A 21,446-nucleotide genomic window follows, 5' to 3' on the forward strand; every position below is an offset into this window, starting at 1 on the left:
GCTTCAAACGCATAATAATAATGTTGTTACAATATTATCAGGTTGTAGTAGTTTTAGCAACTGTTTTTATTTTTTACTCTAGTGTGAATAAAAACACAATATCTCCAGGAGCAACATTTTTGGTCTGGTCTAATATTCTAACTTCACAGAAAACCAGTTTGATTGAAAATTATTGTTTGATTAACCTGAGGAAGGACAGTTTCGACCTGGTCCTGTTAACAATGTACATCCCTTTATGGCTGTGATGTCCGCAGCTCAGTGTCATCATCTATGGAGAAGCATTGGAGAAGCAGCAGTGATAAATGTTGTATTTGGATATTTGGATGATGTGTGTGTCTCTGAAAGTGTTGGTGAGAAAATTTAATGTGAATTCCAGCAGGATGGATCACTGTGAGAATATGGAAGAGGGACCCCATCACCCTGAAAGCAATCCTGAACATGAACGTAGGATCCCAAGGACCAGAAGGGAGCATTTAGCAGGACGCAAGAGTCTTCCCTGACTTGAAAACCAACCCTACTCTTAGTTTATGTCTTGAACACATTTGTTTTTTAAATCTTTGAAACAATTAATCAAGCCCATTGATTAATGGATTGGGCTTTTATCACTTGTGTTCATCAGAAGCCCATTCAATCTTATTAAGCTAAAGTCAAGAAAAAGACAAGAAAATAGGAAATTCAATTTTAGGAGAGATAAAAGAAAAAAAAGCTTTTGATTTGAACAAATCCTTTATTTAAGTCTGTCATATAACCGCTTTGTAGTAGTAACTTTCAACCCAAGCAAGATAAAAATGTAATCAGATATCAGAGGAATGCACTTAGTAAGTACAAAAGTTTTGAATTTGTTTTTTTTTTATCAAACCAAATCAAAATTTTATCATACAGATGTAAGTCAAAGTGCTTTACATGGTAAAAAAAGCAAAACAAAGACCTTTACACACAAAAAATATGAAACACATTGAATGCCCACAAACCCCCAATTACAACATAATACAGCATAAAACAATCATGTATTTTTAAGAAAATAGAAATCTGCCTTGACTCTGACGAGAGAAACACCTGTCCACATAAACAGTAAATAAACAAATCATGATAGTTGGACATAAATCACTAAAAATGAATAAAAAAAGATCAAATAAGCAACATCAGCACTATGAAAACATAAAATAAAAATGCAAAATAGATATATGTTTCTTAGTTTACGCTACAAGCCAGATTAAAAAGGTTGGTCTTGAGCCTTCCTTTAAAGAGACGCTCTCTGGAACATGAGGTCCATAAAAACTGGAAGAAGCCTCACAGTGAGTTCTGGTTCTAATTCAGGAATTACTAGGACGTCAAGGTTCATACTTTCAAATCAGATCTCATAACTATGACAAACCCAAAAATCATTTATGGACAAATAAAAGAACGTAAAAATAAACCCTGAGCCGATACAATGGTTTTAAAATTGGTGTAGTTAATGTAGTTCATTGCAAGAAAATTTCAGCTTTTCCAGTTTGATCTTAGGTTGAGATGGAAAATGTAACACGTCATACAAATAACAACCAAAAGCTTTAAAGATACATTTATATCAGTGGAAAACATACAATTAATCTATTTTAGCTTTTTTGACCCTAAAGACTTGCTGAAGCTTAGTGTATCTCTACTGTTTTATTTTTGCTTCAAGAAAACTTAACATTTCTAGAGATCACACATCTAATATAAGGAAAAGTAAACCCCATAAGTAAAAAAATACAACATTCATCAAAAACAAAATGCCTCTTTGGGTTTCTTGTGGCAGTAAGATCTCATTTTGAAGCAGGTGCTTAAAAGTAACAACTAAAGCATCTGCTCTAAACATTTAACTGACTTGAAGGTTTCTGACCTGCGGCAGAACCTGGACATGGTCTTAAGGTGATCCAGAATGAAGTTTTACAAGTCATCCTTTACATTTTCCGTTCTGTTTAGTCGTGTAGTGATCAATGGACTTGTGAGGAGCAAGAATGCAGATAAAAGAAGAATTAAACATTTTGCGTAAATTAAAATATTTGGCTTTTAGTCTTAGTAATTATATTCAGTGTTTGTTCACTACATAATGTGTTCATTGATGAGCTGTAGAGCAGCACTTCACCAGTATTGAGGTCAGTTCTTGGACTGGAAACAGAGAAAAACAATATCTGGGTATTGGAATGATGGCATCATTCATCTTCCATTCTTTTATCTAATTTTAGGGATTAATAATGATAATACATTTTTTAAGGAAGGACAAATAGGAGGAGGCATAATCTCAAAAGGAATCTCTGAACCTGTCTCAGAAAGAAAAAGACTGAGATTATGTCCAGTTTAAAGTTAAACTGGACAGAGAGACAGCCAGGATCCAACCCTGCACTCAAACCCGAACCCCGGATAAAGAGGTCCGGTGAAAGTGGTGTTTAATGTGTGGAGGTGGGTCAGTGTGTCAGAGACTTCGAAGAAGGACAGAATCCCAGCAGGATAGTCAACATACACAGCTACTTTGTTAGAGGAGGACGATGAAGATGAGGATGAGGAGGGGACAAATAATTTTTTGTTATGGTGCCAAATGGAGTAACCAGTGCCATCGCAGCATAACATCCAGGACTGATCGTTGAAGCCGAACCGGGGGTCATAACTGTCCCCTTTCCTTTTGATTCCTGTGTAACTCACAGCTACGTCCACCCTCCCGCTCCACTCCACCTCCCAGTAACAGCGGCCACTCAGAGCGTCTCTGCAGAGCAGCTGAAAGAGGTCAAATCTGTCGTCGTGGTCGGGATACGGCTGCAGCACATCCACACGGGTCATCCTGCTGTTGTTGTCGGACAGCTCGATCATCCTGCTCACTGTGTTTGTGTCAATGGAGAGTTGGCAGGAATCTAATAAAAAAGAACATCACAATCCAGCTGCAGGTGTTGAATTGTCTTCAACACTTAAAGACAATTTAAAATATGTGGTTTGGAGCTGCTTGGTTGTCATGTTATAAGTCACTTACACTTCTTTAGACCTGGTATCAGCCATTCCTGTCCAGCAGGTTCCACCCTGAAAGGAGAAGAGGCGTGAAAACGGGCCAGACTCTGTCAGCATCCAAACAGTGACTTTACATGGCCCTCATCCATAGATTGTTTTTGATTTCTGAATATCTGAATTTCTGATTACCTGAGAGTGTCCAGTATAGGAGTAAGGAGTTTCACCCCTTCTGTTCCAGGATGGTTGTAGCTCAGGTCCAGCTCTTTTAGATGAGAGGGGTTGGAGTTCAGAGCTGATGCCAAAAATGTGCAGCCTTCTTCTGTGATCCCACATCCTGACAGGCTGCAGACACAGATTAACAATAACGTCTAAACTTCTTTGTCAAAACTGACCCTTTAATGTCGAAGCTGTAGTATGATATTGAATGTAGCATATTGCACAAAGGAGCTACGCACATACATATATGTGTGATATGTGTGTGTATGTATATATATATATTGTCTTGAAGGCTTGGGTATATTATATTGGGTTCCGTATGTTGGTAATCGCAGAGTGTGCACGGGTCAAGTGCAAATGTATGATCCCCAAGAATGATAGCTCAGATGATGACTTTATCTTCTTTTCCACTTTAACTGCAGGAAAAATATCCGGCAACTCTTCTCTATAAACATTTGTGGCTTCATGCATTCATGCGTGAGTGTGTGTGTGGTTCTACAACAGAATAAAGAAAAAGAGAAAACAAGCATTATAATAAATAAACCAAATACAATCATATTTATGATTCTGCATTATAGAAACAGGCTAAATCTAGCATTATAAAACATTCCAACAAACTACCTTAACTTATAAAGTAAACAGAAAATGCTCACACTCATTAACAAGCAGATTTATCCTCTACAAAAAACAGAAAAATGGCTCACCGCTCTCATTGACGTACACTTGAGCTTATAAAACCGAACTGCTCTGAAACATTGCCATTTTGCTGCTCTGTTTACTTTCGGTTTCAATTTATCCTTTTAATTAGTTAGAAAACATCCGCGCCCTCTAGAGGCGAACTTGAGAACAACACCTCAGTCCATCTTCAAACAAAGCCTACATTATACAGACATATGTGTGTGAGTATATACACACACACACATAAATGTATATATATATATATATATATATATATATATATATATATATATATATATATATATATATATATATATATATATATATATATATACATATATGAAAAAGAATGCCCCTTTCATCCTCCGCATCAGCGGGTAGTTTCTCTTTCGAGCTCGGCTAGCTGTTCCAAGCATTGCGCTTTTCTGGACTGAGATGTCTGAGGTCTTTCCAGGGATCTCCTCCACTTTGGATATTACAGAAACGAGTGCTCCAATTACCACGGGTAGCACTGTCACTTTCACCTTCCAAGCTTTCTCCAGTTCCTTTCTGAGTCCCAGGTATTTCTCCAGTTTCTTATGTTCCCGTTTTTTGATGTGATCATCGCTTGGCACAGCCAGATCAGTACCAAGCGATGGTCACATCAAGAAGAAGGAACATGAGACTATCATTCATACATACATATATATATATATATATATATATATACATATACTGTTTATAAATATATGTATATACTGTATAAACACTGTATATATATATATATATATATATATATATATATACAGTGTATATACATCTCTTGAGTTGTTGTTGTTCACCTTTCGGCTTATCCCATTAGGAGTCGCAACAGCGAAACAGCACCCACTGTTTCCCATAAGTGATTTGGAAGAGTTTTTATCCTGGATTCCCTTCCTGACACAACCCTGTATTTGAAAGGCACATGGGAACCTTGTTAGGCATCAGCGTCAAGGGTCTTGCCTAAAGACCCAATCTGGAGGGAGATCAGTGGACACCCAGTGGTCTCCTGCATGGCAGCCCTACATTTAGCCCACTGAGCCATCCAGCTACTCGCACCCACAGCTCTGAGTATAGCAGCAAATAGGCAAGGGCCAGTTATCAGTGGTTGCACCCTTAATCCAATATGTATGCTTAATGAAAAGGTATGACAGGCATCCAACTTGTTCAAAGTTTAACTTGCATATACAGTATTTGGAGTCTTTCTCTGAACTGACCTGAGAGTCTCCAAAGTACAGTTGGGGTTCTCCAGTCCAACACAAAGATGCTTCAGTCCCAAATTGCCCAAATCGTTGTTACTCAGGTCCAGCTCTCTTAGACTGCAGGACTCACAGCTAAGAATTTCTGCCAGAGCTTTACAACTTCTCTCTGATAGTTTACAGTTACTCAATCTGGAAAAAAGAACAAGGACAGAGTTTATATTCTTGAGTTAGATATCATAAAATAGTGTCTTTATCAGATAAATTTGACTAGTCAATGTTCTTACAGAGCTTTGTTGGAGGCTTTGACCACTGGAAGCAGCTTTAGAAGAACTTCCTCTGAACCAGAGTACTTCTTCAGGTCAAACACGTCCAGATCTTTATCTGACAGTAAAATGACGACCAGAGCCGACCACTGAAGAGAGGACAGTGTGTTTACGGAGAGACGGCCTGAATTAAGGAAATGCTGAATCTCCTCTGCCAGAGAATTATCATCCAGCTCATTCAGGCAGTGGAACAGGTTGATGTTTTTCTCCACAGACACATTCTCACTGATTTTCTTCTTTATGTGTTGGATTGTCTTCTCCTCGGTTTCAATCCTGCTTCCTGTTGGGACGAGTAGTCCTTGAAGGAGGGTCTGATTGTTTAGTTTTGAAAGTCCCAGAAGGAATCGTAGAAAAAGGTCCAGATGTCCATTCTGACTCTTTAAAGCCGCGTTCACACAGGTCTGGTAGAACTGAATGTCTGCAGATTCCTGGCCTGGTGAGGACGACTGAGATGAGGTTTGCTCCTCTGCCAAGAGGTTGACTCCAGACTTCATGAAGGTCATGTGGACATGAAGAGCAGCAAGGAATTCTTGAATGCTCAGATGGATGAAGCAGTAGACCTTGTCCTGGTATAGACCTTTCTCCTCAATAAAGATCTGAGTCAGCACTCCTGAGTACACTGAGGCCTCTGTCACATTGATGCCACACTCTATCAGGTCGGATTCATAGAAGATCAGGTTTCCTTTCTGCAGCTGCTCAAAAGCCAGTTTTCCCAGAGACTCCATCATCTTCCTGGTCTCTGGACTCCAGTGAGGGTCTGTCTCAGCTCCTCCATCATACTTGACCTTCTTGACTTTGGCTTGAACCACCAGGAAGTGGACGTACATCTCAGTCAGGCTCTTGGGCAGCTCTCTTCCCTCTCTGCTCTTCAGCAGATCCTCCAGAACTGTAGCAGTGATCCAGCAGAAGATTGGGATGTGGCACATGATGTGGAGGCTTCGGGATCTCTTGATGTGGGAGATGATCCTGCTGGCCTGCTCTTCATCTCTGAATCTCTTCCTGAAGTACTCCTCCTTCTTTGGATCATTAAACCCTCTGACCTCTGTCACCATGTTAACACACTCAGCAGGGATCTGATTGGCTGCTGCAGGTCGTGTGGTTATCCAGAGGCGAGCAGAGGGAAGCAGGTTCCCCCTGATGAGGTTTGTCAGCAGATCACCCATTGAGGTGGAGTTTGTAGGGTCAGTTAGGATCCGAGTCTTGTGGAAGTCCAGAGGAAGTCGACTCTCATCCAGACCATCAAAGATGAAGAGGACCTGGAAGTCTTCAAAGCTGAAGATTCCTTTGGTTTCAGGGAAGAAGTGATGAACAAGTTCCACCAAGCTGAACTTCTCCTCTTTCAGCACATTCAGCTCTCTGAAAGTGAATGGAAATATGAAGTGGATGTTCTGGTTGGCTTTTTCTTCAGCCCAGTCCAGAGTGAACTTCTGTGTTAAGACTGTTTTCCCGATGCCAGCCACTCCCTTTGTCATCACGATTCTGATTGGTTCTTGTCTTCCAGCTGGGAGTTGAAAGAGCTCTTCTTGTCTGATGAATGTTTCTGCTCTGTCTGCTTTCCTGGATGCTGCTTCAATCTGTCTGACCTCATGTTCTTCATTCAGCTCTCCAGTTCCTCCCTCTGTGATGTAGAGCTCTGTGTAGATCTCGTTCAGAAGGGTTGGGTTTCCTGCTTTAGCAATTCCCTCAGATAAACACTGAAACTTCTTTTTTTGGCTGGTTCTTAGTTTACACTGGCATGTGGTTGGAAAATCTTAAAAAAAAAAGCAAATATTAAATCATTGTTGTGAATTATTTTTTAGGCAAACATTAATACAAATTTGAATTGCAATATCTAAGTTGTGTTAAGTCAATACAGTAAACTCTTACTGCTCTGCAGACGGTCAGCCAGTTCCTCTTTTTTTACTCCTTTTAGAAAGAGAATGGTCATTTCTAGAAACATTTCTTTCAATATCTTGGCTTGTTCTTCATCGTCAACCCCACACACGTCTATATCGTCTAACGGTCTTGCCATGTGTTCAAAAGAACATCTACTCAGAAGTTTCTTGAATTTCTGTAGTCCTTTTTTCACAAAAGTGACAATGTTGTTCTCCAGAACCTGCAACAGAATATTGTATGAATAAGCCTTAATTCCAGAAACCTTAAAATACAGATTTGTGGCATGGAGATGAGTGTGAACAGCAGAGAGGGACAAACAGTTGTGTGTGTTCATACCTGAAATGTGGAGTCAATCTGGGTTTGATGCTGAAGGGGACCTTTTAGGAGCTGCTGGTCTATCCTGAGAAGACATGTGTAAGAACTAATCTTGAGGGTTTGTGTGGACATGTGAGCCAAGCATGCCAGATATCATCCTAACAACATTCAAAAACACATTAACCACAAACTTGTAAATGCAATAAGATATTGTTGACATAACGTATTGCAAAATTGATCACAACAGTAAGACAAAGCATGAGTGCTTTTATAGTTTTCATTAACTTGTTTGGTGAATCTGATCATTTTGAAAACTAAGAATGAACGGAAGAGAAAAGTGAAAGAGAATATAAGAAGGAGGAAATAAGACATGCGTAGGTGACACCTGGAGGAATTGAATGTCTAGACTTTAGACTGTTTCTTTGGTCGGACTGGACAAAAACAAGCAGTAAGAGTTGCACTTTCCCTCATAAACTGGGCTTTGTATAACTTATCCATCCATCCATCTTCTTCCACTCATCAGGGTTGCGGGGACAGCAGTCTAAGCAAAGATGTCCAGACTTTCCTTTACCCAGCCACTTCCTCCAGCTCCTCTGGGGTGACCCTGAGGCATTCCCCAGGCTAACACCCTGGAGAGACGTAGTCCCTCTGGCGTGTCCTGGGTCTTCCCCGGGGCCTCCACCTGTTAGGACATGCCCAGAACACCTTTCTGGGGAGGCGTCCAGGAGACATCCAGATCAGATGCCCGAGCCACCTCAACTGGCTCCTCTCAATGTGGAGGAGAAGTGGCTCTTCTTCGAGCCCCTTCCGGGTGACTGAGCTTCTCACCCTATCTCTAAGGGAGCGCCCCGCCATTCTCCGGAGAACACTCATTTCAGCCACTAATAAGGATCTCGTTCTTTGGGTCATGACCCAGAGCTCATGACAATAGGTGAGTACTGGAACGAAGATTGACTGGTAAATTCAGAGCTTTGCTTTCTTGCTCCGCTCTCTCTTCACCACAACTGACTGGTGCAGTGACCACATATTAGCGGAAGCCGCTCTCCTCTCCAGTACCGCGGCATAGACTTTCCCAGGGAGGCTGAGGAGTGTGATTCCTAGGTGGTTGGAACACAACCTCCGGTCCCCCTTCTTGAAAAGGGGAACCACCACCCCAGTCTGCCAGTCCAGTGGTACAGTTCCCTCTGCCATGCAATGCCGAAGAGTCGTGTTAGCCAAGACAATCCCACAACATCCAGAGACTTGAGGTACTCAAGGCGAACCTCATCCACCCTTGGAGCCTTGCATTCAAGGAGCTCTTTAACCACCTCAGTGACCTCAGCCTGGGTGATGGACAGCTCCATCCCAGTGTCCTCAGCCTCTGTTTCCTCAAGAGAAGGCGTGTCAGCAGGGTTGAGGAGATCCTCAAAGTATTCCTTCCACCGCCCGACAATGTCCCCAGTTGAGGTCAGCAGATCCCCACCTGGACTGAAAACGGTGCCTGCAGAAAACTGCTTTCCCTTCCTGAGGTGCTGGATGGTTTGCCAGAATCTCTTTAAGGCCAACCGATAGTCCTTCTCCAAGCCCTCACCAAACTCCTCTCAGGACTAAGTTTTTGGCTCCAAAACAGCCCGACCTGCAGCTCTCTGAGACTGCCGGTACCTGTCAGCTGCCTCTGGAGTCCCACAAGCCAGCCAGGCCTGATAGGACTCCTTCAGCTTGACGGCATCCCTTACTTCCAGTGTCCACCATCGGGTTCAGGGCTTTCCGCCATGACAGGCGCCAGAGACCTTGGGACCACAGCTCCGGAAAGCAGGAGACAATAGAGGTGGAGAACATGGTTTTATTTCCTGGTAGCAAAAAACTCTCGAAAAATAACTCATATTTCATAAATAATTTGTTTTTTAGTGTTCCAAATGTAATATATGATATATTTAATATAGTTCCCTCTGAAAGGCTGAAGAAAATTATGGTATGGCCCCTTTAAAGCTATGTTCACACCACACTCAGTAACGCGCACTGATGAGTCCACTTACAATGAAAAGTCAATGAAAACTTGCACTAACGAAAATTTGGGGCTTCCCATTCAAAACTCTTGCGTTCCTTTTTTAGCTATGCAAGTTTTAGGGCTCTACCTTAAAAAGGTGTGGCTATTGAACACATGTTGCTAAACAAAAATGCAAGTGGGATTTATGAACAAATACTCAGACAACTGTAATGGAGTGAATTTATTTGCTGGCAAAGGCAGCAGAGGGGAGTTTGATGCACTAATCCCATTTATTGAGAATGTAGTTTTAATGCACTCCGTCGTCCAGAAGCCCCAGATACCAGAGTGACATTTCCTACCTGTGCAAAAGTGCTGAGCTTAAATAAAACATACTTTGGAATAAACACTTGCTCTTGTATTTCTGACACCTGTAAGACATTTATATGAAACTCACAGTTCTGATGTCGTGTGGCCTGATTTATAATTATCTTTGCGACCCATTGACCTGTCACTCTTTAAGGAAATAGAGCTGGGTTCAGATGTCGAACGAATTACACGTTTCCCTCTGTATCTGTTGGAACGAATATTGGTTAAAAAATTCAAACTAATCTATCTTGTATACAAAGGACCTCATACCAAGTCTGTAAATTGATTGGACACTGAAACTGAACACTTCAGCTGGGAAAATTGTGTTTGATATGAATGCAGTGTAGAGCTTAATTTAAAGTTCAAGCAACATTTATATGGAACTCACCCTTCTGCAGCAACAAATTCAGATCTAAAATTCAATTTAGCATTCTTTGACTCGTCACTCCTCAAAGAAACACAGCTGGGTCCAGATCCAGATGCAGATTCTGTTTCAGGATCAGGTGCACGTTTATTCCTGTAGACATTGAAGGAGTTGTTGATGCGAGTCCTGACACAAAAGCAGAGTCACACACAGTTAGAAGTCTCACCTCTGAGCTTCACTCTGACCCTCATCAACCTCACACAGCGGGTTTTCTGGGTTGGAGGGTTCATCTTCGTTCTCACCTTGATCCATTCAGCTAATGTTTCAGCTTCACCTGCAGAGAAAACACAAGTTATCTACGATCATTTCAGTACCAGTACCTTCAGGTTTTTGTTGACAGACTAGCTGCTCTTCCACTGATCATCAATGTGAGCGTGAAGGATCTGGCTTTAGAAGTCACTCTGGGCTGTCGCCTTTAATATGATTGTTCCTCTAATGAAATTAAAACGATTCCCCTGTTTTTTTAAACTGTTGCCGGTGAGCTGTTCATTCATACTGTTCATTCCTCACTAAAAACAACCTCAACGGGGTATTTTGATCTGTTCATGTATTCCTGAGTAATCCTCTAAAATCCTGCCCTCCTATACCCATGAAAACAAGCGGGTTGTCGATGTCGCTACCCGATCACCCAGCTGACGCAAATCAAACCCAAAACTCTCAACCGTCGCAAATGTTGGCTGCAAAGAGGAAGTGACGTAATGTACCTGTACGTGATTAGGGCGTGGTTAGGGAAAGGGGATCGGGTAGTGACAAGAAAATGCAGCGACACCCCCCCACCCCCAGCTCGTGCACAGTTGCCGGCTGTTTGTGTTTTGATCCAGTGTAGCGATGGCAAAGAAAGGCTCATTCGATTTAGCGTTCAAACATGGTGAAGAAACTTCTGGTATGGAATCTGCGCAACATGTGATGGATCCTGAACGTATCTGAGAATGATGCAGGCAGACGAAGATGTTGGGAATATGGCTGGAGAAAGGGAGGAGACTTTTTTACAGGTAAAGGAAGGGAGCAGACTATATCCTGGTGAAAAAGGAGCAGACTATTTACTTGTTGAAAAATGAGCACATTATTTATTTGAGGGAAAGGGAGCAGACTATTTCCTGGTGGAAAAAGGAGCAGACTATTTGCTGGTGGTAAAGGGAGCAGACTATTTGCTGGTGAAAGGGGAGCAGACTATGCACTTGTGGAAAAGGGAAAGGACTATTTTCTTGGTAGGGAAAGGGAGCAGACTTTCTGGTGAAAAACGAGCAGACTATTTCCTGGTGTAAAAGGAAGCAGACTATTTACTTGTGGAAAAGGGAGCAGACTATTTACCTGGTGAAAAGAGAGCAGATTAGGCACTTGTGGAAAATGACTATTTCCTTGGTGGAGAAAGGGAGCAGACTATTTCCTGGTGGAAAAAGCGAGCAACGAATTGGGAGAACTGGTTTGAAGGTGGATTATTGAGCAAAGGCAGAAGGCTGCATGTGAAAAGGATTTTTGGTACAGAGATCAATGATGCTTCAAAGAGAAAATAAATTTTCTACAGCCAGTGCTACTAGAAACAAAGTTCTCATCATTTCAATAAATCCTGAGATTTTGGGGATAAAGGCCTGGGCTACACTGTTTGTACTTCAATATTTGGAAAAAATTGATTTTTTTTTAGTGGGTGACATGCTGATGAGGAAGGCTCTAGGATGATGTCATGAAATGGGCCCCACCCTCAAGGAGGGAAAGGCGGAGCCTCACTGATCTCATTTTACTTCTAGTTATGAAAAGAGTTCACAAAAATGAATCATATTTAATAAATATTTTGTTTTTTCAGTGTTTCAAAGGTAATATATAATCATAGATATGGATATAGTTTACTCTGAAAGACTTTAAAAAAATAATGGTTTGGCCCCATTAAACGGTTTTAAAAAAGTTTAAACTTTGATATCTGAGCCTTAAAAATGTTTTTACCGCCACTACTTTCATTAAATTATGTAAATAAACTACAGGCAACCAGTTGTTACGCACCAACAAGCTGAATGTCCATCCCTGATTTAAAAAAGAATGCTAAAGCATCACGGCACAAATAAGATAAGAAGCTACAGTTTTGATCATAAGATAAGAATAACATAATAAAATGGGGAATAGACTGATAAATTAATCTCAATTTTTGACATGCATGGCATTACTAAGGTCTTGAAAAGTCTTGAATTTAACTTGAAGAAACTTGTAGGAACTTTTAATTCCCAGACTTTCTTTCTGTTCTGCCAAATGCCAATATGAACAAGTTTAAAAAAGAAAACTACACCCGATCGCCACTCCATTTACTCCTGATTGTTTTTCATGAAAATAAAAAAAAGAATAAGTTTAGGAGTGAATTTAAAATTGGCACTTCATGTAAAAAACGTTGCTGACCCCTGGTTTAGATGAAGATTTCACAGATAAAATCTGTTTACAACACAAGAGTTCAAATCGAAAGTAAAAATTTAACGGTCTGAGGAATCTGTTGATCACTTCAAGGAGAAAATCTCTTCTTCCAGATATGTGAACAGATAACCTGTTCTTACCTGTTGAACAGTTTGACCTGTTAAAGCTGCAGGTCCTTTTTGCTCCCAAGTCAATCGAACGATCTGTTTTGTAGGTCTAATGCCCAAATCCTCTTCTTAAACCGTGTTGTTGGTCCTTGGAGAGCCTCGATACTTCACCAGATCTGATTACCCCGTGACTCAGAGGGAAGCAGCCCAATTGCTGCAGGTATTTCATGTGTGGGCTTGCCTAGCGGAAAGTTTTGCTTCTTTTTGTTTACTTATTTTGTTACATTTTACACTATTGGGTGACAAAACAAAAACACAGAATAAAAAACACAAAATGACTAAGGGTTTTCCTAACTTATCGACCAAAACAAACATTTCTTGCTTTTTTGTTTTTCCATTAATTTCAATGAATTTAAACAAACATGCAAATCTCCTTCTGAAACATCCTAAAAAGTGGTTTGGTTTTTAAGTTTTTACTTTTATCCAAAGCAACACTATTCCTAACTGATCCACTCTGGGAAACAGGTTTTTTATAGGGTTGTAAAAAAAAAGCATCAGAAATCCGTTTACTTTCATTGTTGCGCAATGAAGATTGCGACACAGTGAAAGTTATAAAAGTCAAGATTGAATAAAATCAAATGTCATATTGGATGAAAAACATCAAAAGAACAAAATATGTGATTTAAAAATATATACAAGTGGCGGTAACAGTTTGTCTGATTTGCTACACCAGAACCCTTCAAACATTCATAAGTAAACATTGAAAAATATTAAAACTTTGTCAACTTATATGACCAATAAAACCAAAGGATGACTGGAGACTAAAAAAATCATACATTTTGGTGGATGAACATTACATGTATTATTTTTATTTTATTTTAAAGTATTGGGTGGCTGTTGCACTTCAAATTCAGCTGATACTCTTTGTGTCCACAAGATGTCCTCCTAAAGCAAATGAAGCTTCGTGAAGTGACAGAACATGAACATTTAATAAATTAACCGAGACATGCCAAAAACCACGGAGAAACCAAAAAGGGTAACAGAACAGAAAGATAAAGAAGAACTGAAACTGGTCATCCTTTGGTTTTATTGATCACAGAGGCTGAAAAAGTTTTTGTCAAAGTTTATCTCATAATGAATGTTTGAACGGTTCTGGTGTTGCCACTTTTCTTTATAACACATCATTGCATCCTTGTTTTTAGTCTAAATTTTACCCAGAAATTTCAAGCAAGATCTACAGCAATTGGTCCAGTTTCTGCAAGCCTACACAAGTGTATACATTTGAGTGACTTTTAAGTTTGACAGCAACACATACAATTCCCTTTTAGGATAAATGACACAAGGTGCAATAGATAAATGCAACAAAGAATCATAATTGTTTTTAATCATCAGCAGCTTTCTTGTAACATTAGACAGCGGGTTGCCAGGTAGTTCAGAATGAGGTTTGCTGGTCATCTTTCATCTTTTTCATTCTGTTAAGTTGTGTGCAGCATTTGCTGCTTTAACAGTGAACCAGACGCCACTTTAACTCATCATATATGCGACATTTTGAGTGTCTTATCATCATTATGCCCTCTCTCCACTCACATTATTCGTTAATTAATGATTTATTTGGAAAAACTCAGTCAAGTTGGCATATTTCTATGCAAGTTGGAGTTTGGGTAGTTTGCAATGGGACAAGAAAAACAATGAATGATTTACAGTTTTCTGAACATTATTATGGCCAAAAGTTCAAGAAAAAACCCATTGGAATGGTAGAAAGGAAACATTCAGCAAAGAAATCATTGATATTTGAAAATGTCATTGAAAAAAGAAAAATAAAACTTTATTGATACATTTTCATATATAATACAACACAAAGTGCTGATACAGATTCAATTTGGGGGAAAAGGCCGAGAACGGAAAATATTAGTTGGTGGAAATGCTGATGGTGGACTTCTTTCTTCAATCTTAATTCTCTTACGACCCCCATGAAGAACTTACAACTTTCTGCTGCAAATATCATCAATATCATGAGTCAATTTGCTCAAGTTAAACATTAAAATATTTAAAATATTGTACATTTATTATCATTACAGAATAATAAAAAATAATTTAAAAAAACTTCATTAATGTTTCTTTTTTAAAGAATACTTCCAAAACTTTTAGTCTTTCCTTGTTTCCCTCCACAATAGTGACAGAGTTCTGTCTCTTCTCACAGATTCAGTCCTTTAGCATCAGCTCACTGTAACCAGCGGCTCTATCGACTACAAAATGGCTTTTTAGGTTGTTTTGGGGTTTAATTTATTTTCAACTACTATGTAGGATTATGCATTAAATCCACAACTAATGTAAACATGTTTTTATCGAAATAGTGTATATTATCTATATGCTGTGATTTATACTTTCCATATAAAATGTGCAAAATAAATGAAAAAAGAACTAGCTATTAATAATTTGGTTTTAACTATAGACATTTCAAGTTTTTTTCCTTTTAAATACATTTGGAGTGAACACAAAACTCTGCAACCACAATCCAAAATACAAATTAAATTTGCAATAAAAAATCAAATAATAATAATAATATTAATATCTAAAACCACAGCGGCTTAACAGCAGCCGACCAAGAGGGAGAGGATCCAACTAAGGAACCTCTGGAAATGAAAAACGAAAATAAAAAAGTAACAATAATTGACAAAAGCAATATAAAATGAAAAAAATAAAGCATAAAAACAGGATTATTAAAATGAATCTATAATAGTCCAGCATAAGATCATAAAATATCATTAAGTGGATAAATAGAAAAATAAAAACATTAGCTAAAAGTAAGGTTAAAAACTGGGTCTTCAGCCTTTTCTTAAAAGCACCTATGCTCTCTGCGGCTCTCAGGTTTTCTGGCAGACCATTTCACAAACGACGGTCAAAGTGCTGAAAAGATGCCTCTCTGTAAGTTTTGGTTTCCACCCTTGGAATGGTTAGTAGACCAGTGCCAGAGGATCTCAGGGTCCTCGAGGGTTCATATTTGACTAAAAGATCTGACCAATAAAAGAGCGCAGGACCATTAAGACATTTAAAAACCATTAAAAGTATCTTAAAATCAAGCCTGAAACATATGTGGAGCCAATGCGGGGATCTTAAAGAACTCGTGCAGCAGAATTTTGGAGAAGCTGAAGGTTCTTGATGCTATTTTTCAGAAGACCAGCTAGAGAAGCGTTACAGTAATCTATTCTACTGACAATAAAAGCATGCATCAGCGTCTCCATGTTAGCAAGAGAGACATGTCGGCCGACATTAAATAAACTTTTAAGATGATAAAAAACAGTTTTAATCACCTGCTTATGTGAAGGGAAAAAGTTAGCAACACCCAGGCTTCTAACTGTTTCTGAAAAACTTAAAGAAAGTCCTTTCAGTTTAAAAAGCTGTTTCTCTCTTTTGGCTTCAGGACCAATAACTAAAATGTCAGTTTGCTCCTGGTTGAGCTACAAAATGTACAATCTAGAATTAGTAGAGGAGAAGAAGAAGAAAAAGAGAAATAAGGAGAAGTGAGATGAAAGTTAAACTGGACACAGAGACAGCCAGGATCCAGGGCGGAACTCAAACCCAAACCCCGGATAAAGAGGTCCAGTGAAAGTGGTGTTAAAGGTGTGGAGGTGGATCAGTGTGTCAGAGACCTCAAAGAAGGACAGAATCCCAGCAGGATAGTCAACATACACGGCTACTTTGTTGGAGGAGGATGACAGGGATGAGGAGGGGACAAAAACGTTTTCGTTACGGTGCCAAATGGAGTAACCAGTGTCATCGCAGCATAACATCCAGGACTGATCGTTGAAGCCGAACCAGCGGTCATCGCTGTCCCCTTTCCTCTTGATTCCCTTGTAGCTCACAGCTACGTCCACCCTCCCGCTCCACTCCACCTCCCAGTAACAGCGGCCGCTCAGAGCGTCTCTGCAGAGCAGCTGAAAGAGGTCAAATCTGTCGTCGTGGTCGGGATACGGCTGCAGCACATCCACACGGGTCATCCTGCTGTTGTTGTTGGACAGCTCGATCATCCTGCTCACTGTGTTTGTGTCAATGGAGAGCTGGCAGGAATCTGATGAAGAGAACAAAAACAATCCAGCTGCAGGTGTTGAATTGTGCTCAACACCTTGATAAGAACTCAGTTTACAAATACTTGGCTGTGAGCTGCTTGATTGTCATTATGAAGTCCAAACAGACTAACAACATGAAGGAGGTTCTAGAGGGGGATGAACACCATCACTGGCTACAAATCCAATTGATGGTGACATGGGCAGGGCTAACCAACTAAATCTTTTTCAATAGATTTGACACTGTGGCATCGGGACAAAACCCACTGGTCCCCCAATAAACCCCTAGTAGACTCAAGACACTTCCCTCTCTTCCCTCCTCCTCCTGCAATGGCCTTACACAACCTTCTGGAACCAGCATCCAACCACCAACCAAACACTTCATACCTCCACCTAGAGAATCCTCCCCTCCTCCGTCCCCACCAGTTCCACTTGTTTCCTTGACAGTGGATCAGGTCAAGAACCAGTTAAGGACTCTCCACTCATGCAAGAAAGCAGGTCCCAATGGCATCAGCCCTGGTATGCTCAAGGCATGTTCTCCCAGCTGTGTGGAATCCTACACAGCTCTTCAAGATGAACCTCTGCCTCCAGAGGGTCTCAGTGGAGTGGAAAACATCCTGCTTGGTTCTAGTCCCAAAGACGCTAAAAGCCAGAAGGACTACAAACCAATAGCTCACATTATGAAGACACTGGAGTTCCTAGTACCGGCCCAGCTACATACTCTGGTCAGCATCTTCCTGGACCCCCTGAAATTCACCAACCAGCCCCACCTGGGAGTAGACGATCCCATAATCTTTGTGACAAACTAACTGTACATCCATCTGGATCAGCCAGCCAGCACTGTGAGGATCATGTGCACTCAACACAACCAGGCCAGCTCTTCTAGGTGAGAAGTTGTTGGAGATGCAGGTTGTTGGTGTCCCTCTTGTATCCTGAGGCACTCCTGAGTACACTGAGGCCTCTGTCACATTGATGCCACACTCTGTCAGGTCGGATTCATAGAAGATCAGGTTTCCTTTCTGCAGCTGCTCAAAAGCCAGTTTTCCCAGAGACTCCATCATCTTCCTGCTCTCTGGACTCCAGTGAGGATCTGTCTCAGCTCCTCCATCATACTTGATCTTCTTGACTTTGGCCTGAACCACCAGGAAGTGGACGTACATCTCAGTCAGGCTCTTGGGCAGCTCTCCTCCCTCTCTGCTCTTCAGCAGATCCTCCAGAACTGTAGCAGAGATCCAGCAGAAGACTGGGATGTGGCACATGATGTGGAGGCTTCTGGATTTCTTGATGTGGGAGATGATCCTGCTGGCCTGCTCTTCATCTCTGAATCTCTTCCTGAAGTACTCCTCCTTCTGTGGATCATTGAACCCTCTGACCTCTGTCACCATGTCAACACACTCAGGAGGGATCTGATTGGCTGCTGCAGGTCGTGTGGTTATCCAGAGGTGGGCAGAGGGAAGCAGGTTCCCCCTGATGAGGTTTGTCAGCAGATCACCCACTGAGGTGACTTTCTAGGGTCAGTTAGGATCTGAGTCTTGTGGAAGTCCAGAGGAAGTCGACACTCATCCAGACCATCAAAGATGAAGATGACCTGGAAGTCTTCAAAGCTGCAGATTCCTGCTTCTTTGGTTTCAGGGAAGAAGTGATGAACAAGTTCCACCAAGCTGAACTTCTCCTCTTTCAGCACATTCAGCTCTCTGAAAGTGAATGGAAATGTGAAGTGGATGTTCTGGTTGGCTTTGCCTTCAGCCCAGTCCAGAGAGAACTTCTGTGTTAAGACTGTTTTCCCGATGCCAGCCACTCCCTTTGTCATCACGGTTCTGATTGGTTCTTGTCTTCCAGCTGGGAGTTGAAAGAGCTCTTCTTGTCTGATGTATGTTTCTGGTCTGTCTGCTTTCCTGGATGCTGCTTCAATCTGTCTGACCTCATGTTCTTCATTCAGCTCTCCAGTTCCTCCCTCTGTGATGTAGAGCTCTGTGTAGATCTCATTCAGAAGGGTTGGGTTTCCAGATAAATACTGAAACTTCTTTTTTTGGCTGGTTCTTAGTTTAAGCTGGTATGTGGTTGTTACGTCCCTCGTTGGGGAGGAGGAAGAAATGTGTAACATAAAGAAAATAAGTAAATAACCGGGCAGGGATAAGAAGGAGACACAGTGTTTAATGGAGTGACAGGTGTCAAAACAAACCACAAAAAGGCAAATGAATACTAATAGTAACTTAGGATCTCAGGCTTTACAGCAAAAGGTTACTAAACCAAACAGTCAAATATAAGTATCACTCCAAAGCAAACTAAATCACCAGAGCAAAATTAACAAATACAACAAACTAAAGAGGGGGAAACCAGGAGCTAGCAGGCTTGGGCCAGGCAGATAGCAGGGGCAGGCTGAGAAACTAATTCGCCGCTCAGGAATTTCAGCTGCCACTTCATCAGAGCTTCCTGGGTTCTTTTAAGCTTCCCTCCCAGCCAATCCCTGAGCAGCCAATCCCTGAGCTGCCTCAATCAGCTCTGCAGGAAGGGGGCGGAGTCAGCAGCAGTGCAGGAGCTGGACTTGTGCAGGAGCTGCATGGTGAAACGGATAAAACACAAACAAAGCACACACACAAAACACACACGTCCAGGGTCGTAACAGTGGTTGGAAAATCTGAAAAAAGGGCAAATAATAAATCATTGTTATGAGTTATTTTTTGGCAAACATTAATACAAATTTAAAAAAATGTTGACGCACATTACAAAGTTATCAATGTTGGCGAATATTTGCACCTCAGCAACTAATCAGGAACTCATCTTGGTACTGACATGATCAGAAAATGGAGGCCATAGCTCCTAGAGTAGATGATAAACCATACGGGAGTGTCTCGAAGCAAATAAAACAAAACATGACGCCTTGCGGTGAACGATCACCTTTAGAGCTGCCTGAATAGCTCTCCATAATGATTAAACCCAACCTACTCTTCAAACACCATCCACATCTTCTACAAAGGAGCAATGGAGCCAATAAAAACTTTTGCCAATAGCTCCTCCCACATACAAATTCTCCTAACAAGAATTCTAATGGGGTTTATGAACAAACATTCAGAAAACTGTATTGGAGTGAATTTATTTGCTGGCAAAGGTGAATTTGATATGCAAATTGTGTTTATTGTGAATGCAGCTTAGATGTCTAGAAGCCCCAAACACCTGAAGGAAACTTTCTACCCATGCAAAGAAAGTGCTGAGCTTATACATGTTAGGAGTCAGAGTTCTATCTCCCCCTCTAGTCACTGGTGGGAGCTGTCTCCTGGGTTTTAACACTACATCTCCCATCTGCCCCAGCGCACACTCCTCGGATGCCGCTCAGATGACCCTCATCTGCTAATCACCAACAGGACACTTAAGCACTGGACAGAGCTTCACTCTGTGCGAAGTATTGTTTTGTACCACCCTGCCTGCATTACCGAGCGTTTCTATCTGGACCTGATCTTCTGTTTCTGACCCTGCTTTATATCTGATTGCTTGCTGTCTGCCCTGACCCTTAGCCTGGATCCTGATTTCCTGTGAACATTAAAGAGTTGTTGATGTGAGTTCTAACATAAAAGTATAATCACACGGTCAGAAGTCTCACCTCTGAGCTTCACTCTGACCCTCATCAACCTCACACAGTGGGTGTTCTGGGTTGGAGGCTTCATCTTTGTCCTCACCTTGGTCCATTCAGATAATGTTTCAGTTTTACCTGCAGAGAAAACACAAGTTATCCATGATCACTTCAGTACCTGTACCTTCAGGTTTTTGACAGATCAGCTGCTCTTCCACTGATCATCAATGTGAGGTAGAAGAAGCTGGCATCAGAAGTCACTCTGGGCTGTTGTCTTTCTATGATCGCTCCTCTAAGGAAATTGAAACGATTACTCTGTGTTTTGAAACTGTTGCTGGTGAGCTTAAAGGTAGGACAATATGAGCACGTCCGTGAATGAAACGTGACCTCATGCGCACATGCGAAAAGCAAATTACTCTCAATTTTTGATATTCATGGCATTACTAAGGTCTTGAAAAGTCTTGAATTTAACTTGAAGAAACTTGTAGGAACTCTGAGATTTTCCCCAGACTTTCTTTCTGTTCAGCCAAATATCAATAGGAAATATGAACAAGTTTAAAAAAGAAAACTACACCCGATCGCCACTCCATTTACTCCTGATTGTTTTTCATGAAAATAAAAAAAAGAATAATGACAACGTAGAATTGCAAAGTTAAGGAGTGAATTTACTGCCTCATTGTGTGAGGAATCTGCAGATCACTTCAGAGGCAAAATGTCTTCCTACTGATATGTGAACAGAAAATATTTCTCTTACCTGTTGAACAGTTTCGACCTGGTTAAAGCTGCTGCTCCTCTTTGCTCCCAAGTCAATTTAACGACCTGCTTTGTAGGTCTAATGTCCGTTTGATCTGGCTGAAGTGAAGGAACTGAACTCATCGACAGACAGAATTTTTTTTTTTAACAGTATCCATCTATCTCTGTTAACATTGTCTATCACTTCATACCTATGATGTCTTCATCTCAATGTCATCA

The 21,446-nt window shown here is 40.9% G+C and overlaps 2 protein-coding genes across 2 annotated transcripts in view; both read right to left on the reverse strand.

Moving 5' to 3' along the window:
* Positions 1 to 286: 286 nt before the first annotated feature.
* Positions 287 to 13,123, reverse strand: LOC118597862 (NLR family CARD domain-containing protein 3-like). The gene is made up of 10 exons (XM_024289071.2): positions 12,876 to 13,123; positions 10,508 to 10,615; positions 10,306 to 10,434; positions 7,607 to 7,670; positions 7,262 to 7,490; positions 5,357 to 7,145; positions 5,088 to 5,261; positions 3,148 to 3,300; positions 2,984 to 3,030; positions 287 to 2,867 (listed from the first exon to the last, which is right to left on the reverse strand). Exons 2-10 carry the CDS (start codon positions 10,591 to 10,593, stop codon positions 2,326 to 2,328), a joined length of 3,213 nt encoding a protein of 1,070 aa, XP_024144839.1. The 5' UTR covers positions 10,594 to 10,615; positions 12,876 to 13,123; the 3' UTR covers positions 287 to 2,325.
* A 1,794-nt stretch (positions 13,124 to 14,917) lies between these two features.
* The window catches only part of LOC112156746 (NLR family CARD domain-containing protein 3), a 34,958-nt gene continuing 28,429 nt past the window's right edge, over positions 14,918 to 21,446 (reverse strand). The window contains exon 11 of the mRNA XM_036214627.1: positions 14,918 to 16,911. Coding sequence (XP_036070520.1) covers positions 16,376 to 16,911 — 536 coding nt within the window. The 3' untranslated portion in view covers positions 14,918 to 16,375. The remainder of the gene's footprint in view (positions 16,912 to 21,446) is intronic.

The sequence above is a fragment of the Oryzias melastigma genome, linkage group LG2, assembly GCF_002922805.2.
Source record: "Oryzias melastigma strain HK-1 linkage group LG2, ASM292280v2, whole genome shotgun sequence".
In the NCBI taxonomy this organism is placed as follows: domain Eukaryota; kingdom Metazoa; phylum Chordata; class Actinopteri; order Beloniformes; family Adrianichthyidae; genus Oryzias; species Oryzias melastigma.

Excerpts from the sequence above, each read along its gene's own strand:
- LOC118597862 (XM_024289071.2), bottom strand. The coding sequence starts at position 10,593 with ATGGATCAAGGTGAGAACGAAGATGAACCCTCCAACCCAGAAAACCCG. Across the intron at positions 3,301-5,087 it reads TGTACTTTGGAGACTCTCAG|CCTGTCAGGATGTGGGATCA; the intron begins GTCAGTTCAGAG and ends CTGTGTCTGCAG. Across the intron at positions 2,868-2,983 it reads GATACCAGGTCTAAAGAAGT|ATTCCTGCCAACTCTCCATT; the intron begins GTAAGTGACTTA and ends CTTTTTTATTAG.